Consider the following 17,109-nt stretch of genomic DNA (forward strand, 5'->3'; position numbering starts at 1 on the left):
TTTGCCTCCCAAAACAATTTCTTTTTCTTTTAAATTTCAGGCAGCTGATACTAATTTTGGAACTCTATAGTCCCAGTGAGGTTTATGATTATCTAGTGCACACTGCCTTGAAGCTGTGCGCAGACAAAGTTTCCGAAGTGCGGTGGATCGCCTTCAGACTCGTAAGGAATCATGGCTTTTTCTGTTTATGATTTTTGGAAATACTAATATGTATGTTTCTTCCATTGTTAACTCCTCTATTTTTTTTCTGGGCTTAATTTGTCAGTTTACCTGTGAAACCAGCTTTTATATTTCAGAATTAGGAACTGTATGATAGTTTTATCAGTTTGTAAGATAGCCTTTTTGTTAAGCTGTAAGTTTCAGGGATGGAAATTGTGGGTAAGTCATTTTATAAATGAAACCCTTTAAATAGTGGCTTAGTGTTTCTTTTAAACCTGGTTTTGGTTTAATCTACAGCATGAATTTATAGAAAAGTAATTAGTAAACAAAGTAGATCCTATTTGATATGGGTTTACACCAGCTGAAGACTGGGGTAAAGGAGGAGAATCTCATTGGAAAATATTATTGATTTACTAATGGTATTAAAATTTCATAAAAATGACATGTTCTGAAAGGTAATGATTTAGCTATTAGGCAAGGGTACATTTTCTCAAGTTTGGAATTTTAAGATTAATAATGTATTTTTTCAGTGCCAGTCCCTTGTTAAATTTTATTTTAATAAAGGGCTTTATGTGTGTTTGTGTCTGTGTATTTCTATATATTTAAACATCTTTTATCCTCTGTGTTCTAATGATTACTATAACAAAAATTACTTTCTCCCATGCTTATAAATTTATTTTAAAGATGGAAGGGTACATAAAAATGTCTAGTTTCCATGTAAAGTAGTATTCATAATTCAAATAGATGGCAGTATTTTATATTTGCTCTTCTGATTTTTTTCACAGGTTGTGGCAATTCTGCAGAAATTCTATTCAAACAGTGAAAGTGCTTTGGGGGTAAATTTCATCAATGAACTCATCCTAAGGTTCCGGCACTGTTCGAAGTGGGTTGGAAGGCAAGCTTTCGCTTTCATTTGCCAGGTGAGCCTGGCCTGGGGGGAATTGCCCTGGGCACACAGTTGCCATGTGTTGCTATCAGGTGCCCCAGACGAAGAATCCAGGCCTGAACTTGGGGATCAGTGGACCAAACCCCCTTATCTCACAGCAGATTGGAACCAGCCCAGTCAGGCACAGTGACTCAGGTTTTCCCAACCTGTACATGTACTTGTCTTGTAGATATTGATTGAGCACCTACTATTTGCCAGACATGCTCTTGATGCTGGAGATAAGCTCCTGTCCTCCCAGCACCTTCCATCGTGAGGTGAGGGCCAGACCCAGAGCTCTGCTCCTGCCATGTCCAGTCCAGGGCTGTGTGCATCTCTGCCCCTCACCGTGGCCAGCTGCCTTGGAAGGAAGGGGGGTAGTGAAGGACAGAGCAGCAGGTTAGGGCAGAGACTATTTAATATTGTTTGAGTGAAGTTCATGTCAGCCTGTCCAGCTCCTCAACTCACCCTCTCTGCTTAGCCTCTTGGACATGAGGGTGTGATTCACGTTTGGCTGGGGCAGGTGGCTGCCGTTTCTTGAATGCCTCTGTGTGCCAGATGTCTAATCCTCAGGAATAAGATCTACTGTGTGTTGAGTTTGGTACATCCATTTAAGACCGATTTTTAGATGAAGCAGTTGAAGCCCAGAGAGGTTAAGTAACTCGCTCAAGATCACACAGGAAGTATTTTCAGCTAACGTGTTATTTTAAAAGTCTTAACCTTTCTTTATGCACATTTTCGAGCATGTACGAAGGTAGAGGGACTAGTGCAGTGATGGCGAACCTATGACACGCGTGTCAGAGGTGACACGCGAACTCATTTTTTTGGTTGATTTTTCTTTGTTAAATGGCATTTAAATATATAAAATAAATATCAAAAATATAAGTCTTTGTTTTACTATGGTTGCAAATATCAAAAAATTTCTATATGTGACACGGCACCAGAGTTAAGTTAGGGTTTTTCAAAATGCTGACACGCCGAGCTCAAAAGGTTCGCCATCACTGGACTATGTAATGAATCTTGGGAACGCGCCACCCAGCTTTGTCAGCAATACAGGAAAACCATGATTGGACTCCACCTGACCTTAGGCCCCAAAGCCCCCTTCTTGCCCTCCTGACTTCTCCCACTGAAGGACTCACCAGGGCCCCTGTTGGGCTGGAGGGGCGTCATAGGGGTACTTTGGCCATCACTTTGAGAAATGCCAAATTCATAGGCTTGTAAAGAAGTTGGAGCTCCAAATCATTTTTGGAGAAAGGGTGAATGAGGTATTTTTGCTTTTATCTTTAAACTAGTGACCCAGTGCATGGATTTGTGCACATTGAAAGGGAATTAATTACAAGGTGGCCGGCGGGGTGGGACTGGGTGAGACAGGCTGGACACGCCCTGGAGCCAACCTCCCGTTGCCCCTCCCCGGTGTCTGCGGAGTCAGCGGGGTCTCTCCGGCCAGTGGGGTCCCTCAGCATGGCCTGGCCTGTGGGGATCAGACTGAAACCAGCTCTCCAACATCCCCGGAGGGGTCCTAATGTGCGAGAGGGCACTCTGCAAAGTTACTGTTGTACAGGGTGTGGAACACAAACACAAGTGCGCAGTAAACCAGATTCGGGGCCGATGGTGCCCCAGCGACAACATAACCCACGGCCGAAGGTGGAGTCACGCACCCCTGCGAGGAATTGGGCTCCCTCCTCTCTGGTTTTGGGGTGCGTCACCCAAGAACCGCTGCTGCCAAGTCACTGCAGCTTGGCAGCTCCTGCATTGAGTGTCTGCCCCCTGGTGGTCAGTGCACGTCATAGCAACCAGTCGGACAGGCGGAGAGACACTTAGCATATTAACCTTTTATAGACATAGATTCTTCATCTCAGATTTAGAAACTACATGATGAAACAAAGTAAAAGATGCCAAAACAATTTTGTTCAAGAACAAATTTTTTTGCACTTTCATTAAATTCATCATTAAACATTTAGAAAACCCACAGTAATAGCAGCACAAGGAAAGGGCTCAGCCAAGACGCCTTGCTAAGGGTCATGTTGATTATTACTAAATTTCAGCCCCAGGGAGAGAGCACCATCTGGAGGTTGAGGGCCGACTTAGAGCCAAACCACCAGCTGGAAGCCTTGGGCCAAGCAGCCTCTCTGCACCGCCTTTGCACCGGTGAAATGAGGGAGCAGCTTCCGTGCCTGCCTCCTGGTGTGGTCCCGAGGCTTTGATGAGCCGCTGCTTCTGAGTCACCGTGCATGTGCCGGCACCTGGAGGACACTCAGTACGTGGTAGCTGCTGCAGTTCCCAGCAGTGGGAAGATCTGTAGGAGACAGATCTATAGATTCCGCACACCTGGTTTGGAATCTCCACCCTGCTGCTGCTTGCTGGTCACTACCACATTGGACCAGAATGTCCTCATCTATAAAACTAGGCCGCCAGGGCTGGCTGTGAGAATTAAACGCGCGAACACTGGTAAGACTTCTTAGGTGGAGAAGCAGGGAGCAGATGCTGGTGGTGGTACAGGAGCCTTGTTTACAGAGGCCAGGTACTGGATGGGGTCGGTGGTCTGGCTGTCACTTGACAGGCTTGGCCCCTGCCCTCAGCGCTTGGGCTCCAGTGAGTGATGGAGGTGAGGACTCTTCACCCTTACTGGTGGTCACTGTGCTAGCCTCTGCAAGAAGGATCTGCCATCCCCACCACCTTGCCATTGTACAGATGATAAAACGGAGGCCCGGGAAGGTGAGCAAGGCCACAAAGGCAGGAAATGACCGAGTCAGGTTTTGAACCTGGACCTGTCTGACTCAAGCCTTTGCTTTCCCCTCCAGATACTGTACCACTTGCACCTCCGTGCTTGGTGAGGAGTTACAAATGTAACTGTGTTTCTGACCGGATCAGTGGTTGAGAGTTTTAAGTTAAGACACACATGCCCCTCAGACCCACAGGTTCTGAAACTGCTTCTTCGGCATTCCAGAAGTGGGTGTTTTGAGGAGAACCATGCTGATCACCATTGCAATGTCAGTTCTTTATCTTCTCATCACAGGCCGTGGTGAGTGAGGAGTGTATCCCTGTGGACCAGTTTGTTGAACACCTACTCCCCAGCCTTCTAAGCCTTGCCTCAGACCCTGTGCCCAATGTCAGGGTGTTGCTCGCCAAAGCTCTGAGGCAGACACTCTTGGACAAGGGTACGTGCACCCGCTTTCTGAGCTTATACATCTTAAACTTGATCAGGTAGCAATGAGGTTTCCTCTCTAGGAAATCGTGGCAAGTCATGTGATAGCACACTTCCGATTTATGATATAAGTTAATACATTCACTTTCATGTATATTTTATGTTATTCACAAAAGGACTGAGGAAATCAACGTGGTTCAGTTTTTACATTTAATCAACATGCTAAAATGCAAAATATTACATAATCTAGAAAGGAAGGAAACTGCAAATTTTGAGTTATGATATACAGATTATGAAAGGTAGCAAATTTAAGCCTGAACTACAATTAGGTTTTAATGGTCTGGTCTTGTAGTCAGTAAGAAAAAATATATTGCTCAACCTGGTCAGTTATTTTCACCTGAACAGGAGTTAGTATAAGTTAGGGGCCTTGGATAGTTCACTTCTACTGGAGGGAAGAAAAAATAATAGTGAAAGTTTTTTAGTTATAATTTTCTAAATATGCCTACCAATTCTTAGGAGTATATCTTTAAAATTTAGTATATAATCTTTGATTAAAGCAATTTGATCACTTTAAAGGACTTATTTATATGATAATTCTTTGAAAAATGATGTATTGTCCTAAGATTTGGTTTAAGAACCCCCAAAGTAGAAGATGTTTTAGAACACAATTCATGGCACACGTGAGTCAAACTCATGGTTTCTCTCTCTCTAGCGTACTTTAGAAATGCCGGCCACCCTCATCTTGAACTCGTTGAAGAGACCATCTTAGCTTTGCAGTCAGACCGGGACCCAGATGTCTCCTTTTTTGCCACGCTGGAGCCAAAGCGGGGGAATCTTGTGGACACTATCATGCTGGAGAAACAGAACTGAGCTCTGGGATCGCTCACAACCGCTCCTTCTGTACTTGGGGCACATCTCTTATGTAATCAGACCTGCTGAGGGAGGGAAACTTCTGAAACTCTGATACCACACAGTCAAATGACCCCTTTCCCACATGCAGTCATGGGACTGCACCTGGGACCAGTCTGTGCCATGCTTCTGCACCCCACCTACCTGATCCAGGGTCTGAAAGGTTCTAGAACCAGGTGGTTAACTGGGTGTGGGGGCCTCCACAGCCTCAGGTTACTTGTAAGCAGTTGTTTTCTCTATGATAGACTATATTATTTAAAGCCTCCCCAAATAAAGTAGTTTATTAGAAGTTTTTCAGTCTTTAAAGACGTGCACATTTGGCTGCCTTATGCTTTCCTATAAAATGTAGTTTATGGTATTATATTTTATTTTTAACTGAAATACTATACATATGTAAATAACTCTTGACAGGAAGAAAAGATATTAATGTAACATTAGCCTCCTATCATTGAACAAAACAAATACATCATTTAAATTTATGCTCTACTTTGAGTTGTGGCAAATATAGCCCAATTTGTTTACTTTTGAAAAATGTGATAAAGAAATCTACTAAAGAATGATTTGTGGCAATCTTTTGTATGTTTGTTATAAACTTCTGTTTGGAACTTTTTTTCATCCCCTCCCCTTCTTGCAGGACTGTAGCCATAAAGCAATGTGTTGGCCTTTGATAGAGGCATGTTGCAGAAGGAATTCATTTTTAGGTGGATATAGTATTATATGCTTAAGAACTCAGGAAGGAAATTGGTCATTGAGATGCATGGACATTGCCTTTATACTTAATGCTTTAGAATCTTAACCCCAAAAAAATAGGAAACCAGTTCTGATCAGTCCATATACTTGCCCACAAATGCCAGTGGTTTGGGGTGTTAAATGATGATACTCTAATACTTTCAACAATAAAGATAAATTAAAAAAAATAAAAAATTATGATACTCTTCAAATTGATCTAAGTATACAGAACTTAGATTTCATGCTTTTACAATTTGAACCAAGAAAGATGCTCTAGAATTTAAATAGGTTTTCTTATTAGTAATTCAAGGTTCTATAAACATTAAATTAAATAATGTATGCTCATGTTACTGTGGTTCCATGTGTATCTTCTCAAAGGTGGGCATAAGGGAAGGAAAGGGCTGCCAGAGAGGTCCAAGGGCAGCTGCCAAGGGCACATCAGCTGTGTCCATGCTTCCCTTGGAGCTGTCTTTTCTTTGTTTTAAATAAAATATCTGGAACCACATATTGAATTTCCAGGTGTCCAGGATCCTCTCCCCTTCCCCAGTTCCATGGAGCTGCTGCTTTGAACAGAAGGGGAGGCATTTCTGGCACCAAAGAAAACAGGATGCACTTGTGGGAGTCTCAAAGTGTAACCGGGGTTGCATTTTGGCAACTTCAGCAAAAAGTGGGTTAATAAATCGGAGGCTACATATTAAGGAAAACAAATAACTTCATTTTGTGTTCAATTCTTGCCTACAGTAAGTAGATGGAGGTAGTGTTTTGCTTCAGTAACAAGCGATTTTTTTTTTATTGCCTAGAAATTGAGATTGCTATGTTGTTCAAATTTGTTGATATAGAAGCCAGAGTAGAATTATTCAAGTGGAATCTTGTATTCTGTGAAGAGCTTAATTTTCCATTAAGGAAAAAAGATTAGCTTCTGTTTGTGTTGTGATGTGTGGAATTCGCACGCTGAATCAAATGTGCTGGTAGACATTCTAGAGACTCTGTAAATAATTCAGCCTTTAATGTGTCAGTTTATATGTTAACAGTTTTCTATGATGTGACTGTCTTTCCAAGGCAAAGATTTTTGTGTGTGTGTGACTAATTTCTCTGCAAAAAGTATGCTTAAAGCTTATATTTTATTCTTTTTAATTTCATTTTTATAACCATTGAGCTTTCACTATGATTGTTCTGGTTCCTGTGCCTTCTGTTTTTCCCCATCATTAGTTTTTTTAAATCCTCACCTGAGGATATTTTTTCCATTGATTTTTAGAGAGAGTGGAAGGGAGGGGGAAAGACAGAGAAAAACATCAATGTGAGAGAAACACATAGATTGGTTGCCTCCTATATGAGCCCAGTCCACAGCCTGGGCCAGGGAGGAGCCTGCAACCAGTATGTCCCCTTGACAGGCATCAAACCCGGGACCAGCTGACACTCTACCACTGAGCAAACTGGCTAGGGCCCCCATCACTCTAGCTCAGGGGTGGGCAACCTTTTTGTGAGTGTGTGCCAAAACCAGCAAAATCTCTGATTCAAAATTCTGCGTGCCAACCCTAATTTTTTGAGAACATGTTACGCCTACTTGATATCTCTTAAGGTGTACGTATGTGAAGAACCTTGAAGAAATAATAAAATTATTCGAGCGACAAAAACACAGTATATCATGATGAAAAATACATTTATTTTTTAATGTATACATGTACACTGATAGTCCGACAGAAAACTTTATGACTCCGTTTGACATTATCAGTGGGACTTTTGCTGCTGCATCACTGATGACTGAGATTTTACATCAGGTTTATATTTCGTGACCTTCAGAGATATGCATGAGCTACTACTTTCATCCATCAGGCTACTCCTATTATGGGACTTAAAATTCATCACTGAGAACAAAGATTCACAAGCATATGTGGATGAAACCAAAACACTGGTTGGATCTAGGAAGGCAGGGAGAGTTTAAGGCAGAGGCATAGAAACTGCTCTTCCCCTCTCTTGTCAATCCATGTCTATGGTCTTTATGATAACTTGTTATGTAAAATTATTTATCTAAGATGCACCTACACTGAATTTATCTGAAAAATAAAGTCGATATTAAGAAAAAATTGTAAATGGAAAATTATAAGAGAGGGTTTCGCGTGCCAGCAAAAGTTACTGGAGTGCCATGTTTGGTACGTGTGCCGGGGTTGCCCACCCCTGCTCTAGCTCTTCGTGTATGAACTGTTCATGGGCCCAGGGGTGGAGTGCTTGGGATTTGACCATCACAAGTGAGCTTCCTATTTACTTGAATGCTGGGCCTCCTCTCTGGTGAATTAATGGAAAAGCACAAGATGGTTTCATAAGATCGAGCTCCCTTGAAAGCTATTCTAACAATAGAGCCTTTGCCACTTGGACAGTGCCCCTTGTTGAGTGTTTTTATCAGCACCTTTCTCACTCCAATAATTCCAGAACATTTCAGAATTGGTGGGTTTTGATGCAGCTTTGCGAACTCATGAAGGTCTGTCTGTCTCCCACTTCCGGAGTGGCCACGTGCTCCCCTACTCTCGCCCCCTAAGTTTGCTGAAAGGGGTCATATTTCTGCAATGTTTTTGTTTTTTTATTTATGCTAGAAATACGGTTTTTAAGCAGGACTAAAGACTGCCTGAAGCGTGATTTAGAGCCTTGTTCAGCATAATTCCTCCAGGTAGTTGGTCCCCAATTAGCAAAGATTGTGTTTTACAGAGATAGAGAGGCCACAGTTCCTAGCAGCGGTCAGAAGCTGCCTCGCTTTCCAGGTTAAAGGAACTGACACTAAGAGCAGCTTGCAAGCTTGGCGATGGAGTGGGGACTTGGTGGGAGCTGGGGGGCGGGGGCGTGGCGATGCCTCTGTGTTGATGTCAGTAAAGCTTCCCATTGTCGTAGGGAGCGCCTGTGCCCTCCGCCGACTTAAGATCGTCACGGCCACGTGAGCTGCGCCGCTGTTTACTGCGGGGCCTCAGGCCCACGGAGGGGGCGGCGATGACGCGCGGCCTCTGAGCTAAGCGGTGACGCACGGCGGGGACGGGGCGGGCGGCAGAGGGGGCGGCGGGCGTTGGGGGAGAGCGGACGGCGAAGCCGCAGGGGGGCGCCCTTCGCCCGGACTCTGCCGCGGGCCCGCGGGGCGGGCCGGGGCCGGGCTCCGTGGGCCCGCGGGATCTCCCCTCGAAACCCCTCGTCCGGGGCCGCACCCACAGCCTGAGCCACAGCGGGGACCCGCAGGCCGTGAACATGGCGCTGGACTTGGCCCCAGACGTCTTTGTCATGCGGGTGCTGCTGGAGGAGACCGGGGAGATGTTCACAGTGACAGACTGCCATGGCGACATGACGGTGCAGGAGCTCAAGGAGCAGCTGGACCTGGCAGCCGGCATCCCCTTGAACCTCCAGCTGCTCCAGTACCTGGACCAAGGTGGCCCCTTCTCAACCCCTCCCCTAGCCTTGCATACTCCCTGGCCCCGGACGCCCAGTCCCCTCTGAACCTGCTGACCCCAAAGGGAAGCAGCCCAGTGAGGACCCCCAGGTGTCATAACACACCCAGCCCCCTGGAACCCGGAGGTGGAAGAGCAGTCCCTGGCCACACAGGTTCTCCCAGTCCCAGACAGAGTCACATCAGACCTCAAATCTCAAGACAAAGCTTGTCCACAGGACGACCCCACTCCACCAACAGCCCTATCTCTTAGGGTTCCAATCCCAAAGCAAATCCTGCCCATGCCAGGAACCCAATCCCAAACCGTCTGCCACAGCAGGACCCCCAGCAGCTCAGACCCTCAAGCTCCCCAAGTCTTCATCAGGGACCCAAATCCCAAAGCCAACAGTGTCCACACAAGACTGCAAGCCCTAAAAGAGCCTTCCGCAGTGGAACCCCATAACCCAGGGCAGACCTGCTCGCAGCAGGACCCCAAACTCAAAGCAAACTCCAAGTCCCTGTGCTGGACACATGGACATAAGAATCCCCAATCCTCCAGCCAGCCATGTCCACACAAGGACACCAAAGGCCAAAACAAACCTGCCCCCAAGCCCAGAACAAACCTGTCCGAGACAGCCCCAAACCTCCAGGCTCACCACAGATGCCTCAGAACCCCACATCCTTTGGAAACTGTTCATGCAAGGACACTAAAGAGCGAAACAGCCCCCATTCACCTCAGCACCCCAAATCCAAAACAGACCTGCCCAAGCCTGAACCCCAAATTTTCAGGGTAACCATGACTGCCTTAGAACCTTGAATCCTCTGGCCACTGAGTCCACACAAGGACACTAAAGCTCAGAACAAGCCCTGCCCACGTTGGGACCCAAAACCAAGAAACTTGGCCAAGACTGAACCCCAGACCCCAGGCTATCCAAGTGGCCATCAGAACCCCGAATCCTCCAGCGACCGTGTTCACTGGTGAGCGCTGAAGCCTGAGACAAACTCTGCCCCCTTGAGGACCCATATCTGTGGGCAAACCATGCCTAAGTTTGAACCTCAAATAAAGTCCCTAAGCTGCCCCTGCCTGCAACAGACTCTACCCAGATCACGACCCTAAGTCAGAGCAGACATGCCCAATTCTGAGCCCCCAATCTCTAATCAACCATTTGTGCATCAGAACCCCAATCCATCAGCCATTACTGTGTTCGTAAGGATGCCAGACCCTAAAACAAACTTCCCACATCTGGACCCCAAATTCGAAGCCAACTCTGCCCACAGCTGAAGCAAATCCCAAGTTCACCATGGCTGAATACACCAGAATCCAACCCCAAGCAAGTGTCCTCATAGGGCTCCAAAGCATGAGACAAACTCTGACCATAATAGCACCCCAAAATCAAGTCAAATCTACCCATATCTGCACCCCAACTCTCCATGGGAACCATGTCTATATCAGCACTCCAAGATTTAAGCCAACCATACCCATGTAAGGAAGCTGAGGTTCAAAATAAACCTTGCCTACTATATATGAGGACCCCAAATCTTAAAGCCAACTCTGCTTGTACTAGTATGTGAAACCCAAATCCCTTAGCCAACCTAATCTACATCAGAACCCCAAATTCTAGACCAAATCCTGTCTGTGTCAGACCCCCAAATTTCAGGGAAGACCTGTTCAATTCATCACCCCCAGTTGCCACACTACCCAGGGCTACATCAGAACCCCCAAATCTTGGGACAAGTCCTACAGATGCAAGGACTGCACATCCCAGAGCAGATCCTTCCTAAAATAGAAAGTAAACCTTGCCTTCATCAGAACCCCAGATCTCAAAGCAAACCCTGTCCACCTTTGAACCCCGAGCACTGGCACTAACCCAGTTCGTATCTGAACCCCAATCTCAAGCTGTGTCCTTGTCCCCATCAGGAGCTCAGAGCTAGCCCAACAGGAATCAACCAGCATCTGAAGCTCCCTGTCCAGACGTGAGAGGCACGTGAGAGGCACCCAGCGGAGGGGAAATGCCTGTGCCCAGTCTCTCCCTCTCCACCAGCCTCCTTCTGTCAGCCTGAGGACCTGGCTGGCCTATCCCCATCCCTACGATATCTAGGATAAGAGGATCAAAGCCCCCGGCCTCCGTCATCTCCCCACCAGTGGAAATCAATGCAAAAACTCTTGAAGAAAGGGAAGATCTGAAAAGCTCTGTGGCTGCAGCACAGAGGGTGTGAGTGGGATACTGCAGACACACTGCAGTGACACTGCAGAGGCCAGGACGATGGAGACAGATCAGAAGCAGCCCGGGTGCAGCTCCAGGGCAGCTCTCATCTTCATCTGTGCTCTGAGCCCTCTCAGCCAGAGACTTCTCGGAGCCATGTCCCTCCCTAGACAGAACGACTCGGAAAGGCACTGTGGGTGCTGAGGTGCCTTCCTGTGTATCAGTTGTACTAGAAGAGTATCGGGCAGATGCTTTGGGGCATTTCTGAGGCTTTATTCAGAGGGATAGAGCTCAGACCCCGTCTGTATTTAACATGTTAAAAATGAGGTGAACTCTTGAAGGACTTCGAGTTCCAAAACAAGTAATCCGAAAATTACGTCTCCTGAACTACCAATGTCTGGCCCCCTTCTGTGAATTTATTTCTGCTGATGAGCTATGCTGAGCAGTAAATTCAAGAAAGCGAAGTCACAGGATTGTGACTTACCGCCGATGTCACAATCCTGTCCCTCAACCAGCACTTAGCGAGTGTTAGCAGCCTGACCTCTCCCTCGGTTGTGGTCCTTCCTGTGGACGGCCAACAGGAAAGAGAGAAGGTGGGACCGCGCTGATGGATGAAATGTGGGCCCCTGCCTCTATGTAACCAGCCGATACCTCTGTGCCCACCTCCAAGGTTGCCAGGGGGTCAAATGAGCTAATGTATGTGAAAACCTTGAGAGACACAAATCTGAAAGGGGTGAGCAAATCCGCAGACCAGGGTCGCCCTGACGGGTCTGTCGTCAGCTCTAATAATTTATTTAAGCGGGTGATAATTAGTGTTTGTGTAAGCTGGAGTCGCTGCCTGCCTGCGAGGAAGAATGTGCTCTGATTTCTTCCCGAGGAGCTGCTCAGCATGTGTGACTCGCTCACTTGTCGTTCGCAGGGAAACACAGCTTTACTCAATTTCTTCAAGGTTGATGGGAAGACAGGTTGTCTTGCTTAGTCTAATTACTGATTATCCTCTGTGTTGGAACCACAAACAAGACCCTAATTAACAGATTTGCCAGCCACCACTTCCTGTTTACATCCACCATCCGGAGTCGCTGGGAACCAGAGATGCCGGCAGAGCCCAGAGGGACGGTGCCCAGAGCAGGAAGGGGGGCAGGTCTGGTTGGAGTCCTGGCTTTGCCGTGCACTGGGGGCCTGAGTTTGCTTATCAGCAAACGAAGGTGACAGGCCTCACTTGCCAGGAGGATTACATAATGTGGGCACTTCTGCCCTGGCCAATTGAGCCAATTGGTTGGAGAGTTGTCCCATACACCAAAAGGTTTCAGGTTCGATTCCTGGTCTAGGCACATACTTAGGTTGTAGGTTCGATCACCCGGTCTGGGTGCGTACGTAAGGCAATCGATTGATGTTTCTCTTTCCCATCAGTGTCCCCCCCCACCCCCTTCTCTCTAAAATCAATAAAAACATATCCATGGGTGAGAACTAAAAAAAAAAAAAAAAAATAATAATAATAATAATAATAATAATGTAGGTACTTCTGACAGGTGTGTAGTAATGACTTGATCATGAAACCAAAAACAGACACTGGTGAATTCCACCAGGAGTAAATGATAATCCAATCCAAGTAGAGATGAGACCAATGTGTGGCATTGCTTACGGAGAAAGCAAAGACCCAACAAATGTTTGCCATTGCTGCTCCTTACCCAGCGGTGACAACAGTCTCCAGAGTGTGTTAGTTTGACGTCTGTAACTGGCATGACTGCACTGGGCTGTGCTATATATGAAGGATGACCTAGTTACTTCAAGTTTTCACTCTGTTTGTAGAGTTTGCGACTCGTGTTTTTCGCAACAGGATGAGTTATAATTACAGAATTTTATAAATCGTTGCCTTGTGGTTTTTTAAAAATATTGTTTGTTTTTTTTTTTGTTTGGCTTCTCTTTGAGCTGGGCCACATTAATTTCCTGAAAGCATTAGCGGCCACAAACAGGTTTGTGCGGAGCCATCCCATGAGATTAGTGCTCAAGGTTCTGAAGTTATCTTAGTGATACCCAAGGTCAGATCACCTCTTAACTAACGTAATAGTTTATCTTGAATACCCATTTTTTTTTAAAAAAAAAAGAAAAACTGATTCTTCGCAGGAATTTTGATGGATGACACTACCCTGAGGTTTCACGATGTCGTCCCCGGCGGAATTATTTCATTGCATGTCTGGCGTTATGATGGATGGACGGACCTGGTTCAGGCGGCTGTGGAAGGGGATATCAGTAAGGTGTTTTCATGGTTCTTTAAATGGATATTACACTTCATGAAGCAGTTGTGTAAATAGTGTGTGTGTGTGTGTGGGGGGGGGGGGTGGCTAAGGGGGAGTCACCCAGTCTTTAATGTGAGTATTTGAGTAGAAGTTTCAGAGCAGGGAGAACAGATAACAAGGACTTACGTCCTAATGATCAAATCCTGGATCACGTGTTTCCACTCACTCGCTGGGTTTGTGATTTCACTGTGTTCACTCACGTTTGACTTATAACCCACTCGTGCCCCCCCAAAGAATCTGGGCAACGTGTTCTCTAGTCACGTGTGTACTTTGTAAAGTTGGAAACCTAATTAACCGCCAGTGCAGCACCCCGGGTGCCCTGGAGGTTCTCGGCCTGGCACACGGGCAGGTGCCCTGTCCTGGCGGATCTGCCTTTCTCTGGTACACAGCAGGCGCCTACTGTTTGCCAAGCCATGGGGGGGGGGGGGGGCGCGGGTGGAAACCAGCTTGTCCACCCAACGGTGAAGATGAATCCCTCAGACACAAGGGGGCAAGTGTGTGTTCTTTCTAGAAAATAAGCTCAGTGAGCAGGGATGAGCTGTGCTGGGCGGCCACCCACGCTCACGCCACTCCGTGCGTCTTGCCCAGCTGTCTTGCCTTGGAGTGAGTGAGGATTCTCCGTACCGAACCCCGACTTTGCACTACCTGGGAGAGAAGCAGCGGAAGAAGTGGATAGCTCAGAGGGCCTTCGTGGCCTTGTACATTGCCTCGCACAGAGGCCACGTGGAAGCGGTGCAGTATCTTCTAGAAAAAGGTAATTGTGAGACACAGCGGAGTATCTTCGAGAGCTGGAATCCTCTGCGAGGAGGGAGGACAGAGTGGTTTGTCTTCCTGGTTCCTTCAGCAATGGTTTCCTGGGCTCCGGTCTTGTCAACCATCCATCACGGTCCCTGTCTGAGGTGTCTTAGGACATGTTAACCAGAGGCTGGTCCCCTCTCTCGGCCAGGTCTCCAGGGAATCCTTCCTGCTGTGGGAGAGCAGCAGAAGGGGCTTCCTGGCTCCATGTCCAACCAGACACCCTGGGGCGTCCCCAATGCCGGTGTGATTCGCACCCCAGCTGAGGTTGGGTTTCTGCCGTGGACTAGGGGCCCCAAGCTGGCACCGTTCTCTTGGTGGTTGGCAGTCCCTTTCCTCCAAGCCTTGAGCTAATCACCCCAAACCCTGTTTCCCTCTTTCCTGCTCTCTCTCCCCACCCTCAGCCTTAGCCTGCATTGTCTCTGAATTAAGGGCTTCTTAGGAGATTCTGCAAGAGTGGGCTTCATCTCCCTGGATGTAGGACATTTTTGAGGAAAGAGCCCCACAGATTGAGGTGTCGCCCATTAAAGAACAATGCACAGTAGCTGCAGCCAGGCCAGGCCAGGCCACGCTTCCTCGGGAAAGGGAAGCGTGTGACAGGCAGGGTCGTTGGTCAATGGTTGGAAGCTCAGAAGGGGGCCTCACCCAAGGGTCTCCCCTGTCAACGCCCCCAGATTAGACCCTTTCTTTCCCACCTGTGGCCTTGACCCAGCCTCCCTCCACTCAGTCTGCTTTCTCCCACCTCCAGCAAGCAGGGCAGGCAAGCACCCGGATGGAGAGAGCTTCCGGGCTGTGTCCCCCTCCCCTGCCTTCTGCACTCCGCCTGTTGTGAGATGAAATATGGGCTTTTCACAGCCCAGCAGTCCTTTAAGCTCATAAAACGTCATTCTCCCTCTGATGGAACTGTGATGTATTTGAAAGCGCCAGTTAAAAAATTACAGCCAGCTTCGCAACGTTCTCTGTCCTTTGCAGACGGCCGTTGGGGAGAGGCGATCTAGCCCAGGCTGGGCGTTAGGAGAATTTGTTTAATGAACCCTCTACCTCTCTGACCAGCCATGGCTCATAGAAACGGGCTCCCCACATGTCAGTTGCATGGAATTAAAGTGCCTGGTTTTCTGTGTCACGACATTTGTTACCCAGAGTTTGATTCCATTCAACAAGTCCACGTTGGACACCCGTCACTAGCCCATCCACCTGCAGGGGGCAGTGAGGGGTGTGGCCAAAGCCAAGTCTGTCTATGAGTCAAGCCCGTCGTCCGTCCGTCATCGCCTGGCCGATTGGCTTCCCCAGGCATCGCGCTAGGTGCTGGGGAGGAAAACAGAACCACTGTGTCTTCTGCCCTCGTGGAGCTTATGAAGGGAAGTCAGCACATGAGTACAAGCAATGACTTCCATGGTTGGTGTGCACAGTGTGTCTTATACACAGGAGCTCGGGGTGCTGGTGAGGGAGGGGTTTCCCGATGGAGTGAATGAGACCTAAGGGAGGGTACCGTGAGCACAGGGGCGAGGAAAAAGGATGAGAGTGTTGTTGGCAAAGGGCACAGCACATGCAAAGGGCCAGGGGCAGGATGGGGGAGCAGGGTATATTTAAGGGATGAAGATGCAAGGCTGGTATGATCGGAGCGTGCAGGGTGGGGAGGAAGAACATTGTGGGGGTGTTGCTGGAGTGATAAGGGGGATGGGAGGGGAGGGGAGATAGAGCAGTAAAGACCTAGAACACTACCCCAAGGGCAGTGGATGTCAGCAACGGGATTGGAGGAGGGTGATTGGCTTTTTGAAAGGTCATTGGCTGCGGTGGAGGAGCAGCGTGGAGTTGAGGCCATGCTGGGTGCTGGGGGTGCAGTGCCCCCTCCCTGAGACCTGGTGCTGAGCATGGGAGCAGTTGTTAATTTCCCTAATATTCCTTTCATAGCCTCAGCCCCTCCATGCTTCTCTTCCTGGATGTGCCTCCCTCAGGCAGCTTTCTTATTTTACAGGAGCCAGCTGTCTGAGCCGCTCCCCCATGGGCAGGACACCCCTGCATGTGGCTGCGTTCATGGGCCATTCGGAATGTATAGGCCTCCTGCTCCAACACGGGGCCCCCGTCTACGCCAAAGATGCCAAGGGGATGACCCCCAAGGACATCGCCCACCAGCTGAACCGCAGGCAGGATGAGCAGCAAATGTTCCTGTCCACCCAGCTGCCCAAGCCAGGGGCGAAGGGCCCGAAGACCTGAGCCAGGCTCGTCAGGGAGGCGAGTCTGGGTCTGGCCCCAAGGAGAAGAACACGGCGGAGCTCCCACGGGATGTTTGCTGGGCAAAGCTGAGCCGGGCAACGTTTGAAGAGCTCAGGTCCACGGCGACCCTTGGTGAGCAGGAAGGCAGGAAAACATGGCAATTAATCTGAATCAGATAGTAAATTATCTGTCCTGGTTACAGATGACCTGCGGAAGGAGTGATAGAAATAGGTGAGCTGTGTTCATTTTGTAACCCATTACGGCCCTAATAGGCTCCATGCCAGCCTTTAATTTTAGGCTGTTTGTACGCGGTGCCTGATAACGCCACTCAGGGT

At 47.9% G+C, this 17,109-nt stretch overlaps 2 protein-coding genes across 2 annotated transcripts in view; both read left to right on the forward strand.

Annotated features, from left to right (window-relative positions):
• The window catches only part of LOC308523658 (serine/threonine-protein phosphatase 4 regulatory subunit 1-like), a gene marked incomplete at its 5' end in the record, with an annotated part of 69,873 nt that extends 63,846 nt beyond the window's left edge, over positions 1-6,027 (forward strand). Inside the window, 4 exons of the mRNA XM_081097680.1 lie at positions 41-161; positions 945-1,079; positions 4,098-4,239; positions 4,939-6,027. Coding sequence (XP_080953806.1) covers positions 41-161; positions 945-1,079; positions 4,098-4,239; positions 4,939-5,096 — 556 coding nt within the window. The 3' untranslated portion in view covers positions 5,097-6,027. The remainder of the gene's footprint in view (positions 1-40; positions 162-944; positions 1,080-4,097; positions 4,240-4,938) is intronic.
• A 3,071-nt stretch (positions 6,028-9,098) lies between these two features.
• Positions 9,099-16,774, forward strand: ANKRD60 (ankyrin repeat domain 60; the record flags this gene model as incomplete). The annotated part of the gene is made up of 4 exons (XM_081097681.1): positions 9,099-9,267; positions 13,593-13,723; positions 14,354-14,519; positions 16,536-16,774. The coding sequence occupies exons 1-4, from the start codon at positions 9,123-9,125 to the stop codon at positions 16,772-16,774; spliced, it is 681 nt and encodes a 226-aa protein (XP_080953807.1). The 5' UTR covers positions 9,099-9,122.
• Positions 16,775-17,109: the final 335 nt, after the last annotated feature.

This window comes from Myotis nattereri (assembly GCF_964212035.1).
Source record: "Myotis nattereri genome assembly, chromosome: 8".
In the NCBI taxonomy this organism is placed as follows: domain Eukaryota; kingdom Metazoa; phylum Chordata; class Mammalia; order Chiroptera; family Vespertilionidae; genus Myotis; species Myotis nattereri.